This window comes from Xenopus laevis, chromosome 6L (genome assembly GCF_017654675.1).
Source record: "Xenopus laevis strain J_2021 chromosome 6L, Xenopus_laevis_v10.1, whole genome shotgun sequence".
NCBI classification, from domain to species: Eukaryota; Metazoa; Chordata; class Amphibia; order Anura; family Pipidae; genus Xenopus; species Xenopus laevis.
Genome location: NC_054381.1, coordinates 37,999,037 through 38,026,195, shown reverse-complemented (window position 1 = coordinate 38,026,195; position 27,159 = coordinate 37,999,037). Strand labels below are relative to the sequence as shown.

Sequence of the window (27,159 nt, the reverse complement as noted above, 5' to 3'; positions counted from 1 at the left end):
TTGTTTTCAAGTTCTTTTTATCCTTCTCTACAGCAGTGCAAATTAAAATCCATTCTGTATCTAAAGACATCAGAAGTTGGATTCACAGTACTAATGGCTGGACAGAATCTATTATGCTGCCATATATACAACAAAGTTCCAGTGTAGCTGTAAAACATTTAAACAAAAGCCATACTTTAAACATTACAAAATAGTGGTCCTTTTACTACCACAATGTAGTTTCTGCCATAGGAATTGCACAGTATACCGTTACAAGTGATTAGATTGGACAGTTCCATTATCATCTATTACATGAAAATAAACACAAACTGGAAAAATGTGTGTTTCTACATGAGGCTAGCATGTGCCCTGTTTGCTACTGAGTATTTATATTATATTAATATAAATATATATCCAGTAGCATATAGCTACTGCTTCACAGGGTGGGCTCAGATTCATTGAAGTATTATTGCTAAGTTGATTTACTTTTGTCATTTTGTATGTGTATAATCATATGGTAAGTTTTTCTAATTTACAAATGTCTTTAGTCTACCCAAGGGAACATAATACGAGGCCCTGAAGCCTAGAATGATATAATGATAACAAGGAAATATCTGTTCATTTACATGGCTAGTGAGAACATCCATTGGTAAACACCTTGAGCTTTGCTAAGATAACAGCAGTGAACCAGTATCATCATAATTATGTCATTAAAGGGGTGGTTCACCTTTAAGTTAACTTTTTGTATGCTATAGAATGGCTAATGCTAAGAAACTTTTCAATTGGCCTTCGTGTTTTATTATGTATAGTTTATTTGCCTTCTTCTTTTGACTCTTTCCAGCAAAGTAATCCCCACATGAACTGAATTTTCCAGCTATTCCTATGTTTGCCATACTATAGTGCATATCGTAATTTTGATTTGTTGAGCATAGGGGGAAAAAAAAAATCTTTATAGAACTTAATAGTTGCAAATGCTACACATAATTAATACATTAACAATTAAAAAGTCAACTCTAAAAAGTTTAAACAAATAAATGTGATAGTGAACTGAACAGCATTGCCTTACTGTTGGGAGAGGGATATACATGACTTTATCTACAGCATATAAACCAACATATCCCAAAGTGGCTCCAATAATGGTAAGAGTACTTTAAGCTTTAATGTCAATGGACTGTAATTCTTCATTCTTTCATTTTGACCAGCCATTAAACTGAGATCATATTTTCTACTTCTTGTGAAAAGAGAAAAAAAAAAAAAGAATTCACAGTTAAGAAGTGTCCTTCAAACAAATCAACCACAGCAACCAGAAAAGCTGCAGAGATGCATTAAATAAACTGAAGTAGTAGTCTTAGGGTTGTCTAAATCAAAGAAACGCGCTGGGGTTTGCTCTTGGGTCCTTTTGGTTCCTGTATCTGTAAGTCAGCCAAACACCAAGAATCTGCAGAAAAAGAAAAAATCATTAAGAGGTCCCATCTGTTGCATTAGAACTGCATTACAATTTTACAAGATTGAGCTGTATTGTCAGATAAAAATACAATTAAAGCATGCTTAAAGGAGAAACAAACCCTTAATAAACAAAAACCCTACCCCCTACCCTACATAAACAACCTCTCCATCCTACCCCCAGCCTAGCTGCTACCCCAGGCAAATGCCCCCAACTCTTTACTTACCCCTCCGTGCAGATTCCGTCCAGCGCAGTTGACTGGCACCATCTTCAGCCGCTTCGGTAATCTTCGGAATGAGACTGGCGTGGGCAATTTTCGTGAATTCCGGTGCATGCGCAGTTGTCGCGAAAGAGAAAATTGCGCATGCGACGATACACCGCTCTCATTCCAAAGATTACTGATGCGGCTGTAGATGGCGCCCATGAATTGCGCTGGACAGAATCTGCAAGGAGGGGAAGTAAACAGTTAGGGGCATTTACCTGGGGTAGCAGCTAGGCTTGGGTGGGGGGGGAGGGATCTATGTAGGGTAGGGGTTTTTTTTATGTAGGGTTTGTTTCTCCTTTAAGGTTAGGGACTGATAAAAGGCTACTCAAGAATCCTACTGCTTTCCTCAATGGTTGCAGTTGTGCTTTGGATAACCAAGGTGGTATGATGGTCTCATTTCAGTTGCATGGGCACCTGCTGGTATAGTAGCCAATTCCTAAAAAACAGTGACCCCAGATCAGACCATTTCTTAATGTTCTAAAATTATGAGTCTTCCTTGGTAAAGAGAAATTAGATACCTTCCTTGGTAAAGTTAATTTAAATTAGCCATAGAATGGAAAGAGGTGACTAAAGGAGAACTAAAGCTTAAAAGGGAACTATTGTGAAAATGAAATTTAATAAGCTTCATCATACTAAAATAAGAATTTTTCTATATATAATGAATTAAACATTTTGAACAGTTTCTAAAATAATCGAGTTCATTTTAACTCTCCCTGTTTCAGCATCTGCCTCTCTTCATGCTGGGGTTGAGAATCTGATTTTGAATGACAGTAAGGGCTGAACTCCACGAGGCGATCAGGACCGATTCTTCACCAGGAGATGCCATGCATGCAACGTTTCTGAAGTGCAGAATATAATGGGACTGATCAAGAAATTTGAGGGTACAAACTACATGTATCCGACTGTCGGATGACTGTTGTAGGGTTTCTTTCTCCTTTAAGAAGATACTAAATTGATTCACTAGTTCATAACCCTGAACCAGCAGGATCTTAATTTAGAAACCTCTATATGGGCCAGCCTTAGGTTAACTAGCACACTGTGTAATAAAGTGCAGTGGCTGCCTCATAATTTTAATGTCAGTGTACAAAGTACACAGCAGCCCTTTTATCGGTCACCTGCTTGAAAGTTGGCTTCAATAACTTGGCCTTCAGCGCATACTTAGAAGTTGATATTAGGTTGCCCCAGCCACCACAGTCTGACACTGTAAACATTAAGTTTAAGTAATGTGTAGTAAGTAACGGCCAGTATGGAAACCCCAAGTTCAAAGACAAAGCTCAAACACAACGACCAGATATGACAGAACATTCCATTTATATAATGTAATTCAAGATATTCCCTAATGTGTAATATCTTCTAAATATCTTCTGCACCTTTACCACACTATACACACTCACAAATATTTCTTATAATAATTTTACATAGTTTACTGTGTTCAGTTTCTGTAATTATACAGGTTACTGGGAGGGACATTTATAGATGAGCAAAAAGTGTGTTACTCAGTCTGTGCTCATTGTTACTGAGTCTGCAACACACTTCCATCAAGTGTATTAAAACCCAAAAATGTCAAATATTGCCATTCCAGCGGCTGTGACACTACAAGTAGGATGATGCATCTGCTTGGAGGATGCTGGGAGTTGCAAAGTTCTTTGTTCATATTTGCAGACTTGCAAAACTGTTTCATTGTAGTAAATACTCTCATTGCCCTTAAAACATAGTGAATTTAGTACCCCCTCTTGAAAAATATAAGGATATTATAAGTTACCGAGTTCCATGACCATATAAAAACACAAGGGTGGTATTTTAACTATTAAATTCTTCACAATTCAGTCAGTCATGTAACAGAAATTACATCACTAAGCTCCGATGACATCACAAAGCACCGTTTATATAGTGAATAAAGTACCCCCTCTTGTAAAATAAAAGGATATTATAAGTTACCGAGGAGTTTCATGACCATATAAAAACACGAGGCCGAAGGACGAGTGTTTTTATACAGGTCATGGAACTCCGAGGGAACTTCTAATATCCTCATATTTTGCAACAGAGGGTACTTTATTTATTATAATACACACGTTTCAGTGAGTCATGTGACAGAAATTACATCAGAACTCACCGTTTATAACTGATGACATCAGAACTCACCTTTTATAAGGATATAATTTACAAGATAATCATGGCTTTTGTGTATTATAAGGGTATAATTTACAGGATATTCATGGCTCATGTTTTATAAATGTATAATATGCAGTTTTGTTTTGCCCATGACAACCCACTCGTCCAACCATTATTTTCAGAAAAAGAGTATAAAGAGGCTCTGTTGTCATAATTATCCCCATTTAGAACACACGCTTAATAAAGCTGGGCAGGAGATCAGATTAACTGACATGTCAGGTTCCGATTTCATTCGTTTATGTTATAGTTAAGCTTCAGTAGTTTGTTCTGCCTCATCCACATGCCATATTCAGAACAGAATCAGCCAGGTGTTCTGCGGTGTGCGCCGCTTATGAGAAAAGTGCAGTGATCCTGAAAGAACATCTAAGAGCGAATTTCTAAACACAGTGCAATATTTGGATGCAAATCTAATAGGTTTTGCCCCAATGGCATCAATAATTTGCAATAGTACCTGATTCACATTCCCTATTCTGGATGTGACTTTGGACCTCAGCCACTAAGGAAAACCTGGAATTTCTGCCAGGTCCAAACTGTAATATGTCAATGGTTCCCTTGTGGCCATAAATGCAACTGCATCAATTTTTGGTCCCTGCTGCATATTTCACAGAAGAATTTATGAGTACAAGTACCTTTGTGAATGGAGTTATTTAATGCTCAGTTAAGTTTCCATTTTAGCATTTTGAAGTTGTGCTTGCACCTACAAATGAGTCCTATACAACCCTGCCGTCATGTAAAACAGCATTGTTGTTTTAAAAATACAAGTAGTCACGTGTACATGGGAATAGATGTAGATTCAAATATGTGCAGTAAAAGTTACCTATAGGTCATGTTGATTGTTTTTCAGATATGTCTGCTTTTGTATTTGTTACTTGAAGTTCCTAAACTTGACTGCCCCATCGCAACTTGTCCAGATAAAGTTTCTAACACAAACAGAGTACTGTAGTATGAATATGGCAGCCCCCTCATAGAGGGTTATTATGGTCATGTGGAATTTTTATAACTAGTAACATTTTATCCTTCTGACTGCAGATTTTAATAGGCAGCACACAGTTTTGCTTTGATAAGTGACTGGGTTGCTTGACTCACCTCGGTAAAGCTGAAGAAGAAACCAATTCCTCCCACAACCCTTAGCACTTCTTCTGCATGTCTTTCAATTATTGGAGCACATGGCTGGCAACCCTGCGTGCATGTCTACAAGATGGAAGAGAAGCCGTCAAGACAGAAATCAATTAAAGGAACATAGCATTATTAGTGATAATTAGTGATAGGTTTAGTTATCTTGTCCTTTAATAAAAACAAGGTCAAATGGAGATTTACAAAAACAGCATCAGTAAAACAGTGACTAATTTATTTATGAGAGTCCATACATTTTATTTATGGCAATATGTTGAAAAAAAAAGTTGGAAACAGACAGGGACTTTAAAGCATATTCTACAATCCCTCAGTCCCAACACCGAAATTGTATTACAGTTCCCCCTAAACTTCAGATAGATAACCTATTTAACAAACATATATTGAAACTGCTCCTCAATTTGGGGTCATCTAGCGCTTCCATACTCCCTGGACCCCACAACAATCATGGACTCTTATTATTATTGCTGCACCCCTAAATAGAAATATGGACCACAGAAAATGTTTCACACAGACACAGCTCATTGTGTGAGAAGTTAAGTTTATTAGATTATCAGAGAGCAGATAAACACTCTGTTTAATTAAATCCTTAGATGTCCAACTATTCCAATAAATAAACATATATAAAAATATGGATTTCCGTGCAAATATTGGTTTATGGTTAAATAAAAAAAAACAAATGGTGGAATTACAGCAACAGGTTAGTACCGGTATGGGACTAGTTATCCAGAATGCTCTGGACCTGGGGTTTTCCGGATAACTAATCTTTTCGTAATTTGGATCATCATACCTTAAATCTACTATAAAATAAGGGTGCACCAAAACCACTATTTTGGATTCGGCCAAACCCCTGAATCCTTCGCGAAAGATTCGGCCGAATACCGAACCAAATCCTAATTTGCATATACAAATTAGGGTTGTGAAGGGGAACATTTTTTACTTCCTTGTTTTGTGACAAAAAGTCACAATTTCCCACCCCTAATTTGCATATGCAAATTAGGATTTGGTTTGGCTGGGCAGAAGGATTTGGCCATATCCGAATCCTGTATTCGGTGCATCCCTACTATAAAATCATGTAACAGTAAATAAACCCAACAGGCTCGTTTTGCTTCCAATAAGGATTAATGAAATGAAAATCATTTTTAAAGATTTGGATTATTTGATTATATAATCGAGTCTACGGCAGACGGCTTTCTGTAATTCAGAGCTTTCTGGATAACGGTTTTCCAGATAATGGATCCCAAACCAATTAGGAAACCCATAACAACCAAAAAGTGCATAGCATTCACTGCTCCAGAGTTTATTCTTATCTGCTGCTCTTATGATTGGTTGTTGTTTGTTATTGTCTGACGTCCCAGTCTTTACTACCATGCCCTCATAAAATTAATACAACCCTGGTTAAGATACTTACAGCCCCACAGGTGTCATTTTGAGAATAGCTGTGAAATCCACAACAGTTCAGGCTTCTTTCAATGTCAGTATGAGCTCCATTTGTATGGTTCCAGCCGACTTCCAAAAGTTGTTTCTAAAAAAATAAAAAAATAAATTGGGAAGGAGCCACCATATATGTTGTAGACATTATCTGACCCAAATTTTATTTATGTAATGCAACTTATGAAAGACCGCATGCTTAATGTGCTGATACAGGTCATGGAAAAAACTTAGGAAACTTCTAATTTCCTCATTTCTTCACAGTGAGTGGTACATTCGTTCTGATAAAATGCAATTTATTGAAATCATGCCACACAAGTGACAGTCCATAATCTTTACAAGTTATTTATGTCTTGTGTGTTAGCAGCATGTTTATATTATGTACAAGCAGAAAGTAAAAGGCTAATTCTTGGTTGAGCTTTAGTTCTGCCTTTAAAAGACTCCAAATTGGTTAAAAAAAAGTAATTTGTAAAGAAAAAAAGTTTTCTGCTCATAAAAACAGAAATATGTTTTATATTTTTTTGAAACAGCAAATTTATAACTCTACCACAAAATGTCATACTTAACTAGAAAAAACAAAGAAAATTAGCTATTCAGTTTATTATCCTACCTGCTGGTCGCTGTTTATAGCCAGAGACGCGCATGATACTGAAAATTGTACGAAGAAGACCAAAAATAGTATGATCATGTACTGAAAAGTAGTTAAGGTCCTTAAAACCTCTGAAATATACGGAAATAAAGTATGTCAAAACCACTTTTGGATTAGTAATGATGCGGAGATTTGTTAATAACCCTTTATTCATTGGCTGAACCACTGCTTGTTACAAGCTTATTTTCATTTAAATAAGTCAGTGACTCTGTCTAATCAGCTCTCATAACTATATACAGTGATGGTTGTGAGAGTCCTAAAACATTTTTTAATGTAACAGCAACTAGTCCTTCCAGTAGTCATAGGCACTATGATTAAGGGTCACATCAGTGTTACCTGCAACTGGCGCTGACCAACATATCAAACGGAGTCGCTGCTATTAATATTAATGCGGCTTTATTGAAACACACAGCGTGACATACGGTGGCAGTGGGTATACAGATAAACTAACGCGTTTTGTGCCTACAAACTCAGCACTTCCTCAGAGTCAGAGGACTGAGAAAGTGCTGAGTTTGTAGGCACGAAACGCGTTAGTTTAGGAGGACTCTGAGGAAGTGCCGAGTTTGTAGGCTTCAGTTTATCTGTATACCCACTGCCACCATATGTCATGTTGTGTGTTCTAATAAAGCCACATTGATATCAGCGCCAGTTACGGGTAACACTGATGTGAAGCAAGTTTCGGATTGAAGTTGCTGAACTCCCGCGACAGCAGCGACTAACTAGCCATTTACACATCCTTATTTTGTGCAACCTTTGGTAAATAACCCTCTTAAGTGTTTGTTGAACATGAAATGTGTAAGGCTACCTTTATGTGTATCTAAATAAACTATTTTTAGATTTTTACACAAGACTGCTCTTTGAGTGCCTGCTCCACACCAATATATACACAGTAGAACCCTTTTTACGTTTCCCAGACCGATGCGTCAAAACAGCATCAAATCGGAGAGAGAAAAAATGCTGCTTGCCATAATGGCACTTTCATAAAACATGTCAATTCTGGGAAACCTTAAAATCTGGGGACATAAAATAGGGGTTCTACTGTATATGTACTGTAATGGTTATTGCTGAGGTAAATAGGATTATTCCTGCAACCAAAAAAAAAAAAATATTTATGCTTATTAAAATTCTTCAAATTAATTTATTTTAATTAAGCAGATATATGTCATTGTCAAACTCTACATGTATTGTGTAAGGTATAATCATAATCAGAAACCAGTCCTAACACACTGCTGCACCCACTAACCAAACACTCCATTACTTTACAGAGTGACTCACACACACGCCCACATTTTAAGCAGCCAAAGGATAGGATGCCCACAGCAGAATCTCCCTGTTCACAGTTTATTTATTAAAAATAATTAATATATTAATGGAGGTTAAAGGGCAATGACACACTGTGCTAGGGATGCACTATTATAGATTCAGCCGAACTCCCGAATTCTTTATGAAAGATTCGGCCGAATACTGAACTGAATCTGAACCCTAATTTGCATATGCAAATCAGTGAGGGAAAGGAAAAAGAGCTGCATAGATAAAAAATTTTTTACTTCCATGTTTTGTGACGTACAGTTACATGATTTGAAGGATTCACACACTGTTGTTTAATAATTGTTGTTTTTCATTCACCAAAAGGATACAAAAAACAGCAACACTTGATGATGTTTAATTGCTCCAATGAGCCCAACCAGAGCAATGAGAAATAGCAGGATCCCAACAGCAACGGCGACTCCAACCACTCGAAGACTGGAAATGAGGCCAAATCCTATTCCCCAGGCTGCGACTCCGATCAGCAGGAGGCTGACCATCTAGAAGACAATGCATTGTATTAATATAAAAGCAACTGTAATTCTGATACAATTCTTACACTCATGTTTTAGTCAACTTTTACTACAACAATATTCTGAAACAATCTGCAATTATTTTTTTTGGCCAGGTTTTAAGGTATTTGTCCTTCTATTCCCTATCTGATCTATTTAAATTAAAACCAGGTTGCCTGAATTTGCACATATATTTCCAATACCAATTTTTTTGATTTCAGATTACAGGTTCAGATTTGTTCTTGAACAGAATCTTGGATAAAAAAAGCACAATTTCCGCTCCTCAGTGCCCATCCCATTATTATAAATGCATAAAGCATTGATTTCACAAACAGGTTGGTTGCATAAATAGACGTTAAATCTGCTTACTGAGCATTAAAATGATTTTATGATCAAGTTCGGAAATTGTTTATGGTGGCTGTAATACCTGTAGCTTAAAGGGAAATGAAATTCCAACATGGACATTTTTTCCTGTTATGTGACATTCTGCATTCTGGAATTTAAAATTACAATTCCTGCAGACAAAGACAGATACTATCAGTGGATCTTGTCTTGCCAACACATAAAAGCAGCAGCCTGAACAGAGCAGATAAGACTGACAGACATAAAACTTGTTGCACAGCAGATGGGTAAGCAAAGATTCCAGAGGGCTGGTTTTCTATCTTAAAATCTACCTGGTCCCCTAAAGTAAAATGAATGTTATGATCTGATTAAACCAGAGGCCCCCAACATTTTTTTTTACCCGTGAGCCACAATCAATTGTAAAAAGAGTTGGGGAGCAAAAAAAAATCAAGATCCTGGGGTGCCAATTAAGGGCTCTGATTGGGTATATTTGGTAGCCCCTATGTGGACAGACAGAAAGGAGGCTCTGTTTGGCACCTGTTTTTTTTTTTGAGAAACCAAAACGTGCCTTCCAGCCAGTAATTCAAAAATAAGCACCTGCGTTGAGGCCACTGGGAGCAACATCCAAGGGGTTGGTGAGCAATGTGTTGCTCACGAGCCACTTGTTGGGGATCACTGAGTTAAACAGTCCAAAAACAAGAGCAAGGCTAATAACCCTGTATGATACCTGCTAAGAATTGTCCAACAGGATGAGATTCTAGATTCTACTACTGCTTTGCCTAAATGCATCACACACTTTTTGATAAATGATGACTGATGGTAGTTTCTTGTGAAATTCTGGGTGTGCTTTATACTGTCCGATTCCGGACTCTTTTGGCATGCTCCTAGCCACACTTATCGCTTGCCTGCCCAGCCCTGTGTCTGGCTTCCAGATTTTGCTTTGCTTGACCCCTCTAGTGCCTCACTACTTTGGACATTTGTTTTGCCATCTTTACCCAACAGACTCCTAAGTACTACTTGTTGAAGGACATATCATTTATGGTGTATGTATCACATTTCTATGCATTTGGTTTATCTATGACTCCAGTATATGAACTTATTTAGTCAACCGATAAAAATAAAATACACAAACGTGAATATATTTAGCATTGCTGAGATTTAAATAAACTGGTATTAAGCAGCAGAAACATTCCACACAAAGCAATCTCATTACGGTCAGTTTTGATGGGTATGACGAGAAAGATGAATGGCACATCCTTCCCTTCCATTTAAGCATTTGATGATAAGTGCAAAGGAAAAGGCAATTTGTGTGGTCAGTTGTGTAGGAAGTTTGTCCAAAGCCTGGAATTTCCTTTGGAAAGAAAAATCGACATTGTTTAAAAAAAAAAATTCAAGTTATGTTGAACTGTAGTTGAAAATTATGTTGTCACATTTTAACGACAAAAGTGGGACCATCTTACACCATCATCATCATTTTAAAATGTAAACAAGCATTTTGCACTTTGGGCAGCTAATATTTACTATAATGATTACAAAGCTCAGTCTACTGCAGTAGCTACTAAAAGGGGAGCATGAGTTGTACAATTATCTTTCACAGTAAGTTCTGCACCATACAAAGAATTAGTGCAATGGCCTAGTTGGACCTCTACAATTTAAGTGATGTTTGTTCATTATCATTACCATACTGTCTAAAAGTCATTTTCACTAAGCAAACAGAAAATCGTGAGTCAATATGAATAAATTATTTTTTGGTGTGGCTCTATCATCATGTAGAGGGGTACCCTGGGCACAAGGAGGGATACCAGTGGTAGCGCAAGAATATGCAGAGAGGCCTGGAGGACAAGAAGCAGTAATGCACAGACAGGAATGGAGAATGAAAGGGAAGGAAACCAGAAACAGCTGAATGGAAGAGAACTGAATGGGCAGCAAGAATCTCAGAGAAAAGACAAACACAAGGAATCGCCATGAGGAGAAATACATGGGGGTAAAGAAAGTTACTGGAGGAAAATAATAAAACAAGAGACACTTTGGGGCACACAGTAAGAAACATAGAAGGGAATAAAAAGAGAAAGCAGTTCATTTCACACAAGTGCTCTAGATCTTTTTAACACTATTACTGTTTTCGACTGCCAGGCTCATATACAGTATAGTATAATTACTGCAGGACAATAGACTGTTCTGTACAGCTGAATGAAAGACCACAGGGTAACATAGGCAGCATTGTTTCATTACTCAGTTACAGATTCATTAAGAAATACCAGGGGATATTATAAGAGCCGTACATCTCCTCTATGAACTTTGTGAATATACTTGGCTATATTTGGCATATGACTTTGGCATTACTCTGGCTGCACTATATACAGGTATGGGATCCGTTATCCTGAAACCCATTATCCAGACAGTTCAGAATTATGGGAAAGTTGTCTCCCAAAAACTCCATTTTATTCAAATAATCCCCATTTTTAAAAATAAATGAATTTTATTCTGAATGGTACAGGAACAGTAATAAATACACAATATAACAGAGTGAATCAATATTTTGCGGACATATTGGGTTAAAAATTAATTTTAGTATTTTGAAAATATTCCGTACTTGAAAGTGACATGATTAAGTAATTCATTGAATAAGAGGACAGGGTAGAATCAAGGATGATAAGCCCAAGGTTACGGGCCTGGGGAGATGTACTGATGGTTGCTTCAAGCTTGCTTTATTCTACTGCTTGGTGTTTATTCACAGGGGAATTTTAGGGGTATATTTCTGTAATTATGGGTGGAATAAATAAATATGTTGTTACCCATAACAAATAATTTCCTTATAAACCCATATAAGTGAATAGAGAGCAGCAGACTTTGGTGAACCGTTTTCACACTTTAATAATTATACATTGTGATAATAAAAAATAATTCTGCATTGTGCAGAGTACAGACGTGTCTAAAATCTTATAATTATATAAACACATAAATAACTTGCATTAAGTTTTCAAGGTATGATAATGATCTGGACTTATTGATTTAACAAATGTTGAGAACATTTACATTTACCTAGGGGAAGTGTTTTTTTCTTTTATTATAGCATGGACACATTATTCTCTTTTTACTGATATGCATGTGTGATAACATTCCAACATTCTGTAAATGGAAAACTAAAGTTACACCTGACATAGGTATGCACTATATAAAAGTGTACAGAAAACTGTCTGCGGGTTTCATTAACCATTTTCCTGGTATGTGCGTATCAGGAAAATTAACCAAAACAGCACAAGAGCAATGGGCTCTTGGTATTTGGAGCCTGAGACTATCAACCTGCTCAGTGATGAGGTTTCCTTTAATAAGAAAGAAAAACATTTAAAGAACATACGTGGCCTATATTGTGTAACAAATCTGTTCCCAATGAGTGTAAGGGCATGGCAATACACATAGTGATATCAAGCGGTCCCTTTCCACAAGCAGGCTGAGAGTTAGAGGCTCCATCTATTAACCCAGCCAGCTTCTCCTGTGCTGTACCAGTCGATTGTTTACCCGATAACTGCTCTTAGGAGCAATTTCATGGAAAGTGGTTCACATAACTTATAGACAGTTGTTGAGTGCACTTTTAATTGGCGCATACTTAATTCAAGATTCAGAGTCGCTTACGTTATCATACATGGATTTAATGCAATTAACCGCAGGAAGGGTGATGGCAAACGATTACTGGACCATCTGTCTAAATTACATATTATATAAATATTTATTTTACACACACATACATGCCGAAAGGAGAATGCTGAAAATGATCTGCCTGGGTGCTGATAACAGAAAGATATATAAAGTAAAGAGTAAAGCTGGACATACACAGGCAGATAAAAGCTGCCGTCAGACCCGAGTCTGCAGCTTATCGGCCCGTGTGTGGGGCCCTCTGACAGACTTCGCCGATTGATATCTGGGCAAAATCGAGCAGGGTTAAAAATCCCGTCGGATCGCAGCCACATCTGTTCCTTGATGCGGTCCAGTGATCCAACCGCCCATATTGGCTGCCCTAGGGCTCACGATCGGATTAGCCCAATTTCGCCCACCTCAATGTGGGCATATCGGGGAGAGATCCACTCATTTGGCAAAATCGCCAAACGAGCGGATCTCTAAGGGGCACATTTACTTCGCTCGAGTGAAGAAATAGAATAAAAAAAACGTCGAATTTCGAATTGGCTACTTCGACCATCGAATTGGCTACTTCGACCTTGGACTGCGAATCGAACGATTCAAACTAAAAATCGTTCGACTATTCGATAGTCGAAGTACTGTCTCTTTAAAAAAAAAAAAAAAAAAAAAAAAAAAAAAAAAACTTTGACCCCCTAGTTCGCCACCTAAAACCTACCGAAGTCAATGTTAGTTTGTGGAACAAATCCAGGGCAGCAACTTGTCTGCAAAGTTCTTTATTACAAGTGTAACTCAGCTTCCCAATAAAGAACTTTGCAGACAAGTTGCTGCCCTGGATTTGTTCCACAAACTACTGAATGCATTGAACTATTGGGTATTATACACAGAATACCTGTGGAAGAAGCCAACAACGAAATTTGGTGAGCTTGCTCTGAATATTATATTCGAAGTCAATGTTAGCCTATGGGGAAGGTCCCCATAGGCTTTGCAATATTTTTTTTGGTCGAAGAAAAAATCGATCGATGGATTAAAATCCTTTGAATCGAACGATTCAAAGGATTTTTTGTTCGATCGAACTATTTGCGGTAAATCCTTCGACTTCGATAGTTGAAGGATTTACATTCGACAGTCGAATATCGAGGGTTAATTAACCCTACGTGTATGGCCATCTTAACACTCCACAGGTCTTGAAAAAAAAAAAATCAAACAAATTTAATTAAATTCCAAAGTTTTGGTCACTAATTACAGTATGACCTTTCCCATGGGAAACACAAAGTGAGTACGCTATACAACCACTTCACCCTTTTTTTTTTTATCAAAAGGGCACAAAATAACCCTGAAAAAGGTCACAAGTAGTGTCCAAAACATTGGGATTTAAATAAATTTGTTTGATATTTTTCAAGACCTGTAGAGTGCTACATTTTTTCTTTATATATGTGTAAAAGGATATCACACTTCAGCAGTGAAGGAAGCAGAACTGTCGACAGATAAAATGAGAGGGTGGCAACGTGTTATGGTAAAGTGAAGAGACGGAGCAGAAAAAGAACGGAGAAAGAGGTGTTAATGAATTGTTACCGACACCTACATACTTTATATGCACAAATTAAACAATTGCAGCCTGCTAGGATTACTGAGATTGCTGGTGATCCAGTGCTTTATGATATATATCTCCTTATCAGCTAGTTTTATCATTTATTAATTTTCTCTTCAAGGTACTGGTGCACAAATAATTAAGGTTTTGTATAGTGGTCAGAAAAAAACAAATTCCTATGATGAGCACATTTTAATGCTCAACTTTCCTCCAAAACATTCAGCCAAAATAGAAAACAGACCAGCCACTGACCTGACTGGCCAGTGACCTATGGGATCTAGGGTTGCCACCTTTTCTGGAAAAAAATACCAACCTTCCTATATAGTTATCTTTTTTCCCTATTAATAACATTGGGATCAGTCATAATTTTTACCAGCCAGGCCGGTAAAATACAGGTCAGGTGGCAACCCTTATGGGATCAAACAGATGCTGTATGCCTGAAATACTAAGTGGGATACTCGGACTTTGTGGACACTGGGGGAAGAAGCGATTGCTGACCATAAAGAAACTACTAGAATAGGGAGAACCAGAACTGAAATTCAGCCTAGTGTCTGAAGCGCACACATTCCTTTTCCACTGGCAGTCACCGAATACCTCCCCCCCCCATTCTATTCATGGGCTTGAAACCATCAAGCTTACTTAACCTCTTGTCAAGGCAGTTTTTGAATTGGAAGCTGAATCTTTCAGAAGCACCAACAATGGATGCATGGTAAATGCAATCACCATGGCAACAAACTTACGTGGGGAGGTGGCTGTAAGAAATAGTAGCCGACAATCAAACTACATGGAAGAGAGAAATTGAGTCATAAAAGGATTACCTACATTTCATGGAACTTTGTTTCTTACAGTCTTTTGTCACAAATATTTAGAATATTCTAAGACCACCACAAATGTGCTCACACTATGAAAAAGGAGACAATATTAGGCTAAAAATCGGCTCAAAAACAAAACAATAATATACTATAGTAACTTCATATATAAAGCATGTCAGCTTGAGTCCAATTACACTGTGGATGAATGATGATACTGTTACTAAGCAACAAGCAGTTTCAGCTACTTACAAAGATTGATAGTGGGTGTATAGATTTACAGGTTACACACATCATTCATATATAGAAAATGTACAGTAATGCTAGATAGTAATATAAAGTATAGTAATACAAACTACGTCCCATGACCACTGAAGTCATATTAGTGTGACTGTATCATGTGCATGTCATTTGCTCATAGTTTCACCCCAGGATCTCTATGTGATGATTGCCTAATGTAATCGGATTGCCACACAATACATACCAGCGTTACAAAAGGTGGTTTATTGTTACTTGATTGCTATCAGATCTCTGGCTCTGTGTTTTTCCATGACAAATGCACATTCAGAGGCTATGGCGTAACTTGATGTTACTGGACCACACAGCAAATACATTTTAGGCCCCCAACATATCCAAAGGTTGTCCTGTTTTACCAATATATGCTGAAATTGCTCATTAATTAGTGCCTCAAGGGCCCCTATACCTCCTGGGCCCCCCTGCAGCCACAGGGTCTGTTTCCTCTGTAGTTACGAAACTGTATCAGAGGAGACAGCACTGGGCAATGCCTTAAAGAGTGATGTGAATACTACAGCCCTGCATTTGTCATGGAAATGCTCATGATTGTCCTTTAACTGCAGCAGGCAAGCAGGTTTGGGCATTTTTGTCTTATGGAGAAACAGTGTAAATAGAACAAAATGTATGGTCAGCACGAGAAAATGAGACGTCGTGCCCCGTACCTTGTGTGTAACAAGAGGAGCTTTCTGTGTCTCCTTACTCTGCATAATTCACTGCCATATTTATTACGGGCTTTGGGACAGTCACTTCATTAAAGGAACAGTAACACCAAAAAATAAGTGTTTTAAAGTAATCAAAATATAGTGTACTGCTGCAGTGCACTGGTAAAATTGATGTGTTTGCTTCAGAAACATTACTATAGTTCATATAAACAAGCTGCTGTGTAGCCATGGGGGCAGCCATTCAAAGCTGAAAAAGGAGAAAAGGCTCAGGATACTCAGCATATAACAGATAAGCTTTGTAGTATACAATGGGATTTTTCAGAACTTGTCTGTTACTGTATCTACTGTGTATCCTGTGCATTATATTTTCATTACTTTTAAACATTCATTTTTTGCGGTTATTGTTCCTTTAAGGACCAATATGATACCTACTTCCTGGTTGTTTGGGGTAAACATATTAGTTGTACAGTGTGTGTGTGGGTTTGGGATTTTATCATATATATTATAAGCACTGCGTATCTTGACAGCGCTATATAAATAAATGATGATGATGAATGATGATGATATTAGCCTCTTTGATTCAGTCTCCAAGGAACTTACAGAAGGATGTTGTCTTTATGGATGAAAAGCACAGTATAGGATCTGTTATCCAGAAAGCTCTGAATTAAAGGAAGGCCGTCTCCCACAGACTGCATTTTAATCAAATAATTCAAGTTTTAAAAAATGTTTTTTTATTTCTCTGTATTAGTACAACTAAAATATACTTAATCCTTATTGGAGGCAAAACAATTTTATTGGGTTAATTTAAAATTTAAATTTTTTTTAGTAGACGTGAAAACCCCCAGTCCTGTGCATTCTGGAAAACGAATTGGCGAAATACGAATTATCTATACTCAACTGGCACCCAGGCTTCGACTTTCTCATGGAGTGGGTTCCAATATTGGTGTATGTATGTATGTATGTATGTATGTATGTATGTATGTATGTATGTATGTATATATATATACATACACACACACACACACACACACTAACTTGATTTTCCCCCATTTCCCCCCCAAGCTCAGGTTGTACTTTGTAAACTCAGCAGCAGCAAAGCTAAGCATGTGCTTTACAGCCTGCATATCCTCAAAACAACTGGGTTTAAAGTATTAACCTATAATTGTATTATTGTTTACTGAGCAAAATCAAGTGATGATTGCTCTACAACAAAGCAGACTATTTGTCATACTTTCCATTTGGGTACAACCTTTAATGTGTGTATTTTAACTATTTACTAAAAAATAGAATACTGCAGGGAATATATCTGGCACTGTTACCATCTGCTTTACTATAGCAAAATAACGTGTTATACTAGATTAACTGTTATGCACTGAAATCAAGTCTTTTTAAAAAATGTCAACTCAAAAAATTATTTTGCCTAGTAAAAAAATAAATAATTCTAAGCATTTTTGCAAAATACATACATTACAAATTTGCTATGGTCTTTATTATGTTATTTGTATATGTATTGCTATAGAATGCAGTGTTTGAGCCATCAGGGCAGAGAACAAAAAGGCACAGACTGTTGATACAATGTAAGACAAGGCAGCTGATTAACAGACCTGTATTTCTGGGGAACTAAAGCTGGCCATAGACATGCAGATTTTGCTCCCACAAGAAATAGGCAATCAGTCGTTCCAATGGACCAACCTGCTATTAACCATTCAGATTAAATAAAGTACTAAAATAACAAATCAGACAATGTTCTGGCTATCAATTGACAGACAGCAATTGTACAACAGTTATTTCTGACAAACAGTGAGCCCACGATTAAGTGCCCTTAGGGGTGCGAAACGCGTAGGGTAGATGGAGATGCAGATATACTTTTAACTTTTCTACAAATAAAATTATTTAACTGAATTCCTTTGGTCCTGTGGATCCATCGGAGTGCCGGTCAGCTCTGCTTGCATATTAGTTTCTGTACCGCTCCCTAAAGCTGGGGGTCTGGGGCTGGTGCACCCAGGCCACTTTCACTGTTCGGTGAGTCACTTTATATTTCATTCTGGAGCACCTTGTTTTCTTCTAACTATTTAAATCAGACAATGTTCTGGCCATTAATTGACAGATAGCAATGGTACAACAGTTATTTCTGACAAATAGTAGTGACAGTCACCCACTCACATATTGTCACATACTGTAGGCAATACAATTCTAACCTGTCCAATCGACTAAACAACTGATACGAAAAATGACGGAAAGATCCACACACAGTCCGAAAATCGTAAGAATCTTCTTTTCATACAACTATATCTTTGCGTCTATGCCCAGTTTAAGACTTTTGCAACATTGTTTTAAAAAGTAACAAGCAAGAGTTAAGCAAATACTGCTTATAGCAATCTGTTTTACAAATAACTTTAAAAGCACTAAAAATTGCTTAGACTTATGTTTTCTTTTATTAGGCTTTTTTTTTTTTTAGTTTGACTTGCCCTTTAACAAAGAGATACATTTTGTTAAGAAAAAGGTTTCAGCACTACATAATTCCTCCTCCAGGCAACTGTCCACAGGCCATTGTGTGAATGATAGTTAACAAAGTTCAGTTTGAGTAAAAAAGCAGAAAAACGGCAACTATGTAGTTGTTGAGTAGAGAAAGTCACGCAACAATGCTGTAGAACAATGCATTGTATAGTAAATAGCTATACACATACAGAACATTAGCTGGAAGAATGAATCCTGGAATTCATGCTGTCAGTCCAGTTCTACATGAGTGCAAAGTTCACACACTTGTATTTTAGCTATAGGAAAACTGGTTTCTGATCCCTCCTTCCAGGCTGAACACCTGTTACCTGTGAAGCAGCAAGAAACAGCAAGTCATGTGCTTGGCTTCAGTCCTATGACTAAGAATTATGATAATTGGTAGCAGTCAGTGCAGACAGGAGACGTGGAAGTCTCAGTGACACAGAATGTGAGTCACAGAGCAACTGGTCACTGTTCCAAACAGGACTGTGTCACCTTATGATTTCAGTTATACCATGTGTCTTATATGACGCAAGTTAGACATGGAAAGTCAGTTGTGTTACAGGGTCACAATTCCCAGCAACTAGACAATGTTGTCAGATGCAGTCCTACATCAGAGGTCTGTATATTGGAGAACATTAGGTTACGTAAGGATGATACATGCTCTAGTTATATTGTAAAAATATCTCAATTTCTGGCTTTCAGCTTCCTGTTTTCTATGTAAAGCAGGGATTCTATCATGATTTTATATGGTGTAGATTTTATTATTAGGAAAGCACCGAATCCAGGATTCAGTTCGGTATTCGGCCATATTTTCAGCAGGATTCCGATTCGGCCAAATCCTTGTGCCTGACTGACCCGAATCCTTAAAATCGTGTGACTTCTCGTCACAAAACAAGGAAGTAAAAAAAAATGTTTCCATCTCTTTTTCCCTCCCCTCACTGATTTGCATATGCAAATTAGGGTTTGGATTCGGTTCAGTATTCAGCCAAATCTTTCACAAAGGATTCGGGGGTTCGGCTAAATCCTAAAAAGCGGATTCGGTACATCCCTAGTATTTATTTCTAAATTACACTGCAAATAATTCACTCTAATCATTCCTGAACCAGCAAGTGTATTTTTTTTAAATGTTTAATGTTGGTGTGTTTGATCATTTGTAAAGTGTCTATAACACCATCGAATACATTTGTGATCACCCCGTTTGCTGCATAATCAGGTATTGGCTCTCTTTTCACTTACAGGTAATTTTGTCTGGTCATGTGATTTCAGAAAGAGCCAGCACTTTAGGATGGAACTGCTTTCTGGCAGCCTGTTTCTCCTATTCAATGTAACTGAAGGTGTCGCAGCGAGACCTGGATTTTTACTATTGAGTGCTGTTCTTAGATCTACCAGGCAGCCGTTATCTTGTGTCAGGGAGCTGTTATTTGGTTACTTTCCCATTGTTCTGCTGAAGAGCTGCTGGGGGTGATATCACTCCAACATGCAGTACAGCAGTAAAGAGTGACTGAAGCTTATCAAAGCACAAGTCACATGACTGGGGGCAACTGGAAAACTGACAATATATCTAACCCCATGTCAGATTTCAAAATTAAATATAGAAAAATCTGTTTGCTCTTTTGAGAAACTGATTTCAGTGCAGCATTCTGCTGGAGGAGCACTATTAACTATGTTTTGAGAAAAAAAAAACATGTTTTCCCACGACTGTATCCCTTTAATCTTTAGGTCAGGACCCAAAAATGGGTCACAGGGCCAGAACTAGGGGAAGGTATAAGAGGCGCATGCTTATGGCACAGCAGCAGGGGTGCTAGGCATGCATATCTTCTGCAATCAGGCCTGGACTGGCAATCTGTGAGTTCTGGCAAATGCCAGAGGGGCTGCTATAAGGTGCCATAGAAAGTCAGTATCTAGTGGGCTGGTGGGGGCTGTTTGGGCCTCTCTGTGGGCTGAGTGGTCCTCTGTGTACCTGAAATGTAAGGGCCTATTTTAATTCTCAGTCCAGACCTGTCTGCAATCTACCCATGTTCCAGACCTTGTCCCCTAACCACTAGCTGGGCATTCTTTGCACTAGCACTCACTGCTAGATTATAAATACACGCTCAATTGTGCATGGCCATGCGCAGCAGGCGGGTTGTCAGTGTGCAGGTCAATCTTATGCACAAAAGGCAGGTGGAGGCCAAGAGCTGGCCGGTCGGGTTGCATAATGTGCCTGGCCAGCTTGGCCCACCACTAATGGGTCCCCATCTTAGAGTAGAAGATAGTATTCTTGACCAAAAAGGTCACAAAGCATCTCCACCATATGAATTTGGGTCAGAGAGCCATGAGTGACATTTAAGTCCTGCCGGGGTGATATCTGATCGGGTTCAGTCTGACATCTTAAACTATGGAAAATCCCTTCATGCATGAGCTGAATCAGGTTGCAGTAGCAATTCTCACCCAGCAGGGCTGCACAGCCCTTTGTTATTTATACATTGGCTTAGGGTGCCAGACAAATGGAACAGCTTGATTTTGACCCTCACTTGGGTGGTGACCAAATCAGACAAAAGTTCCTGCTAAGTACCGTTTATATCCATATGTCCTTGCATTGCCCTTTTTAATCATATTTGGGTAACCATGCTCACAGCGTGCCAAACCTGCACTCAACAATTATATACATAGGATCTCCATTCAGCTTCCTGCTGGCCCATATGTAAAACACAGCAGCTAAGTGGAGGGCAACCAATCTGTCTGTACATGCCCTTAAGCTGTATTTGATTTTCACAATGCCAATAAGCATTTGACTGATTCCACCAATAATACATTGTAGAATAGCTTTCATTTTCAACAGGCTACTCAGACTTTCCAACACACAAATTTGCTACACGTGCATTTACATGCTGCACATGTAGCTATGTGCATAGTAAATGAACATAGATAAAATAATCCCATAATTACAGGGTGATAAACATATGATGACAGGCCCAAATAGTTTGAAAGAAAATGGCATACAATTTGTCCCTTACTAAGCCACCTTCTGGCATCTGCATATCCCTAATTCAGCCATAACCCTTCCTTTTTGCTACGGCACCCTGGGATCTACATATTCCAAATTCAGCCATACCCCCCTCCCTTTGGCTCAGGCACAAATGTATGCGAAAGTATCAGTTCATTTAAACAGTAGCAGGCGTGCAAGTGTGGGAAAGAATAGTGCAAATTACATATATTTCCCCTCATGGAAACCAGATTTAAAGGGAAAAATAAAAAGAAACTGATCAATAAAGAAAAAAAAGAATACATATAAAAATATGGGAAAACGTACACATTTATTTATTTGTTTAAAGGCTTTCAGATTTGAGCCTCAGCTCGTTTTGCAGCCTTAAAGTTCACTACATGTAAAATAAAATCATATGGAAACAATCATGATAACCTATGTCTCATACAATTTTGTTACATATATGCTACCAGGATGATCCTGACCCACATCTATGTAGTTTATCAATGGGGCAGGTTTTAACATTTGCTCCATCAGTCATGCAGATGAGAAAGTAAAAGGAGCCGCAGCTGTATTTTACTCCCTGCTGTTCTCAGTTTGATAGTATCCATCCATTTGGACAATATGATCAAGTACTGTACAGGATCTTTTATCAGTACAGTGGTGGTCATTTATCAACACTGGGCAAATTTGCCCATGTGCAGTAACCCATGGCAACCAAATTGCTGCATTCATTATTCTACTTGCAGCTGGCTTTAAAAAAAGCCAATCACTTGGTTGCTATGGGTAACTGCCCATGAGCACATTTGCCCAGTGTTGATAAATGAGCCCCACAATATGGCTGCCTTAAGGCTGATGCCATATGGGACATAATCTCGGTCTGCTGAAAAACACAGGTCAAGATTCAGCTCCTAAGCTTGCATCAGCTTTCCTCCTTGCCTGCAACAACAACCATTGCGTCGGCCCAGGTGCAAGCACACGCGAAAGATTTTTGTGCCAAAATGCAAACTCTCGCTTTATGGAGCCAAAATCCACTACATGTGCCTGCACGGCTCAAGCATAGAGATTGAAATCAGCTTGCGTCTTTCAGCAGGGCAAGATTCAGCCCTGTGAGACATCTGTCTAAGGCGAGAGCCACACAGAGCCAAAATCAGCCTGCTGAAATATGTAGGCCAATTTCAGCCGCTACCATGGGCAGTAGCCTCCTTCTTCTGTTCGCATCCATTGTGTCGGCTCCAGTGAACACACTCAGCGGATTACACTGAAGAATTCTGACCGAAATTCGCCAAATGTGTTCACTCTGGAGCCAACATAATGTTTGGATCTTCAAAAAAAAAAAGTGGATTTCTTCACGATATGGCCACCAACACACTCAGGTGCGCTCCGAGCGCCAATGAGGCGAGCTGAGGCGCTCGCCTCAGGCGGCAGCGCCAGATAAGTTTCCAGGGGCGGCAAAAAGCCGCTCCTGTCACTTTAAAGAGCCGAATTTCCGGTTTTGAAACCGGAAATTCGGCTTTACTAGTGCTAGAGAGCGCAGTTGCGCTCTCCGCAATAGTGTTTCTGCGAGGGGAGGGGCGGCATTTAAGGAGCCGCCTCAGGCGGCGTCTTCATTAGAATCGGTGCTGAACACACTGAGCTAAGTGTGGTTAATCCGAGCATTGAGTCCACTAGCCAATAAGACCTGATTGGAGACAGGAGTGCTCAGACACCACGTACATTACAGGTGTAAAATAATATATGCATTTTGGTTGGAGTGAGATCTTTAAGGATCCTAACTTTTTTTTACTGCAAGGTGTTCTGGCCAGACTAATCAGTATCTAACTAAGGCATATCTAGTCAAGATATTGTCAGACGATATTTCCCTGTAAATGGGCACCTTAAAGGGGATGTTGACCTTCCAAACACTTTTTTCAATTCAGTTGTTTTTAGATTGTTCCCCAGAAATAAAGACTTTTTTCAATTACTTTCTATTGTTTATTTTTTACTGTTTTTATAAAATCGAAGTTTAAAGTTGAATGGTCCGGTCTCTGGTGCTTGAGTCTGGCAGCTCAGTAATTCAGGTGCAGATTCAGAACAGCTACAATTTTGCAACATTTAGTTGATACATATCTCAGCAGCATCTCTGGAGTATTAGCAACTATTGTATCAATTATAACAGTTGTCTGTAATGAAAACCAGAGATTCTGTTCAGCAGGGACAAAGATAAGAAATGTATCAACTAAATGTATCCATTTAGAACAGTTTACAATGCCGGCGACCCCCCCTCCCAGAGCTGCTTCAGAAGGTGAAAAATGACACTTTACACTTCAATATTAGATAAACTGTGACACATAGGAAATAGAAAGTCATTATTTCTGGTGATCTATCTGAAACCAACTAGTTGTTTGAAGTTGGACCATCCATACATAATAATATTGTAAAACAAAGAATAGGTTCTTTCTCTCTGCCTACAAAACTGCTATTGTTTAGTGTTTATTCAAGGACTATATCTACACAAATAAGTCACTTATAATTGCAAATGCAAATGCAAAAAAAAAAAAAAAAAAGACTGTAGAGTAGCAGGCTTGTCAGGGGATGCCGGTAACTGTAGTTCAAAAAGCAACTATTAATTGGTGTAATCTAGCGACACAGGGTCCGTTCCAAACTGCAATCCTTGAGAATACAGTTACAACACACTGATAAATTGTATCAGTGCAGATAAAGAAAGAAAGGCAACACTGTGCTGAATGTACTATATCGCTCAAATTCACACTGTAACAGGGAGCGCCCTGCTAGGAGTCTATGGCACATGCTTTTTCTAGCTTCCAGCCTCCAGCACTGGTAGGCCAGGCTAGTCAGATTGCTGCTAACATTTACCATGAAAATCACATGGTTCTGGTTACAATTTATAGAAGTTTTATAGACGCTTTTCTACAGTAAAAGAGCGACTAATGGATGCAAATTGATTATGGAGACAATTTATAGAAGTGCCACTCCTTATGAGAGCTAATTTATGAACATAGGTGCTATACTGCAAAAGTGAAATTCCCAATAGCAACCGATGAGATATTTGCTTTCAGTTCTATCTTTAAGTAGACTGTTCCACACTAACAGCTGATTGGTTGCTACTGTCAACTGCATTTGTGTAATTTGGAAACGGTGTACATAAATACATAACGTGGTTTAACTGTACAACTCCATACATTACTCCAAGAATCACATTACAGGATAAGGGAACAATGTTATATACAGGGAACCTGTAGAAAATGTGGTTTATGTACTGCCTAAATGGATAGTGTGATATACACTACCCTCTCCTCAGTTGTGAATACGAAATACTGGGAAATGGAAGGTGAGTTACCAGCATGATGTCACACTTACGGATTAGCTCACGTGCAGGTATCACTTTGCAGCTATCACCATCGCTCTAATTTACATATATAGCTCCAAGGATCATTTATACTGTGCCATAAAGTTGTGTGCAATATTATATAACATATACAGAGAACACATACAGAGAAATAACAAACAAGGTAGCACAATGGAGCAGAGGGGCTTGTATGCAAGACAATCTAAATACAATTCCTACATATAAAAGGAACAATGAGGATAAATAAAATATAGAACACACACTGCTTCGCTCTGGAATATAGTAGGGGTATACTCTGCAAGAGCCAGTGTTCTGTAAAGAACATTATATAGTAGAACCCCCATTTAACCGTTTTCCAGGGACCAGAAGAAAAATGGTGTAATTTCCAGGAAAATTTTAAATCTGGGAAATGTGCTATGCATAATACAGGTTTGGGATCAGTTATCTGGAAACCTGTTATCCAAAAATAATCCAATTATCCATTACAATCAAATAATCCAAATATTTTTTCTCTCTGTAACAATAAAACAGTACCTTGTACTTAATCCAAACTAACATACAATTAATCCGTATTAAAAGCAAAACCAGTTTATTGGGCTTGTTTAATGTTTACATGATTTTACAGTAGACCTAAGGTATGAAGATCCAAAAAAATTCATTATCTGGAAAACACCAGGTACCAAGCATTCTGGATAACAGGTCCCATACCTGGTGGGACCACAAAATACAGGTATGGGACCTGTTATCCAGAATGCTCGGGACCTGGGGTCTTCTGGATAATGAATCTTTCCGTAATTTGGATCTTCATACCTATAAAATCATTTAAACATTAAATAGATCTATTAACCTGGGTTCGCTTCCAGTAAGGATTAATTATATATTAGTTTGGATCAAGTACAAGGCACTGTTTTATTATTACAGAGAAAAGGATTTGGATTTTTTGGATAAAATAGAGTCTATGGGAGTTGGCCATTCTGTAATTTGGAGCTTTCTGGATAACGGGTTTCTGGATAATGTATCCCATACCTGTACAGTGTAAAATGCGGGGGGGAACAAAATCAGGGGCTGTAAAATTGAGGTTTTACTGTATCCCGGTCAGGAACTGTATTTCAAAGAGCCACTTCAAATATTCTACATTTATTATAATCCTTTATATACCCCAATGCTGCACACACACATATATATATATATATATATATATATATATATATATATATATATATATATATATATATATATATATATATACATACACTAAATATATCTGTTTGCTAAATGATCAACATGGGATTCACATCTGGATTATGGCTCAGAGGTGGTACCAGGGCTGCCAATCACTATCCATGCCATGAATATATTTATTTTAGAGCCCTATTCTTATGTGTATAGCCTGCATCACTACAGCTTTAAATAAATCCCCAAGCAATGAATATTATAGAAATCCAGGTCATACACAAACCTGCTCATTTGTTCATCAGAACAGGAATCCTAAGTCATGTGTTTGCTCACTATAATGGAATTACTGAGACTTTCCAGTGGAACCTTTGAATGAGCAGTTTATTACATAGCAGGTAAATAGAGAGATCTGTGCTTCCCTTGGCTGTAATGTAACCCACAGTCAGCGCTTTAGTCTCCCGGCAGATAGCGCAGGTGCAGGCGCAGAGCAAGTTATTAATGGCAGCAGCTTCATTATGAACTGCACTGTCTGGCAGCTGCCTTGCATGGGCGGAACAGAAAGCATGGCTGCAGGAGCGCACTGCATCAGCATTATTACTTACAATATAGAGCAGGTTGAGGACACATAGCGAGTTCTTGGAGCAGGCGAACCCTCCGCACACCATGGTGACTCTGCTGTCAGTCCGGTCCAAAATGTTGCCTCTGTACCAGCCACAAAACGGACGACAGAGGGAATAGCAGGCGCCCGGTGAATTGAAAGAGAAGCTGGAAAATGCGACAGCTGCGACTACTGCGGTTTCTCCACCTCTCTCTCGCTCTTCAGCTGGAGATAAGGGGCGGGGTTTCCTATTGCCCGTAAACGATTGGCATCTTGTTGTGCAGCTGCTACGTAGCGCCCTCTGTCTGTCTGTGCTGGTATCGATGTGTGTGCGGTTGCTACTGGCTTCTCAT

General features: G+C 38.4%; 1 protein-coding gene across 1 annotated transcript; it reads right to left on the bottom strand.

Moving 5' to 3' along the window:
* On the bottom strand, positions 1-26,978 carry tspan13.L (tetraspanin 13 L homeolog; the record flags this gene model as incomplete). Its single annotated transcript, NM_001091585.1, is given in 6 exon segments — positions 1-1,417; positions 4,947-5,051; positions 6,403-6,516; positions 7,033-7,113; positions 8,709-8,876; positions 26,811-26,978. Coding segments are annotated over 6 exon segments (606 nt in total). The 3' UTR covers positions 1-1,342.
* Positions 26,979-27,159: the final 181 nt, after the last annotated feature.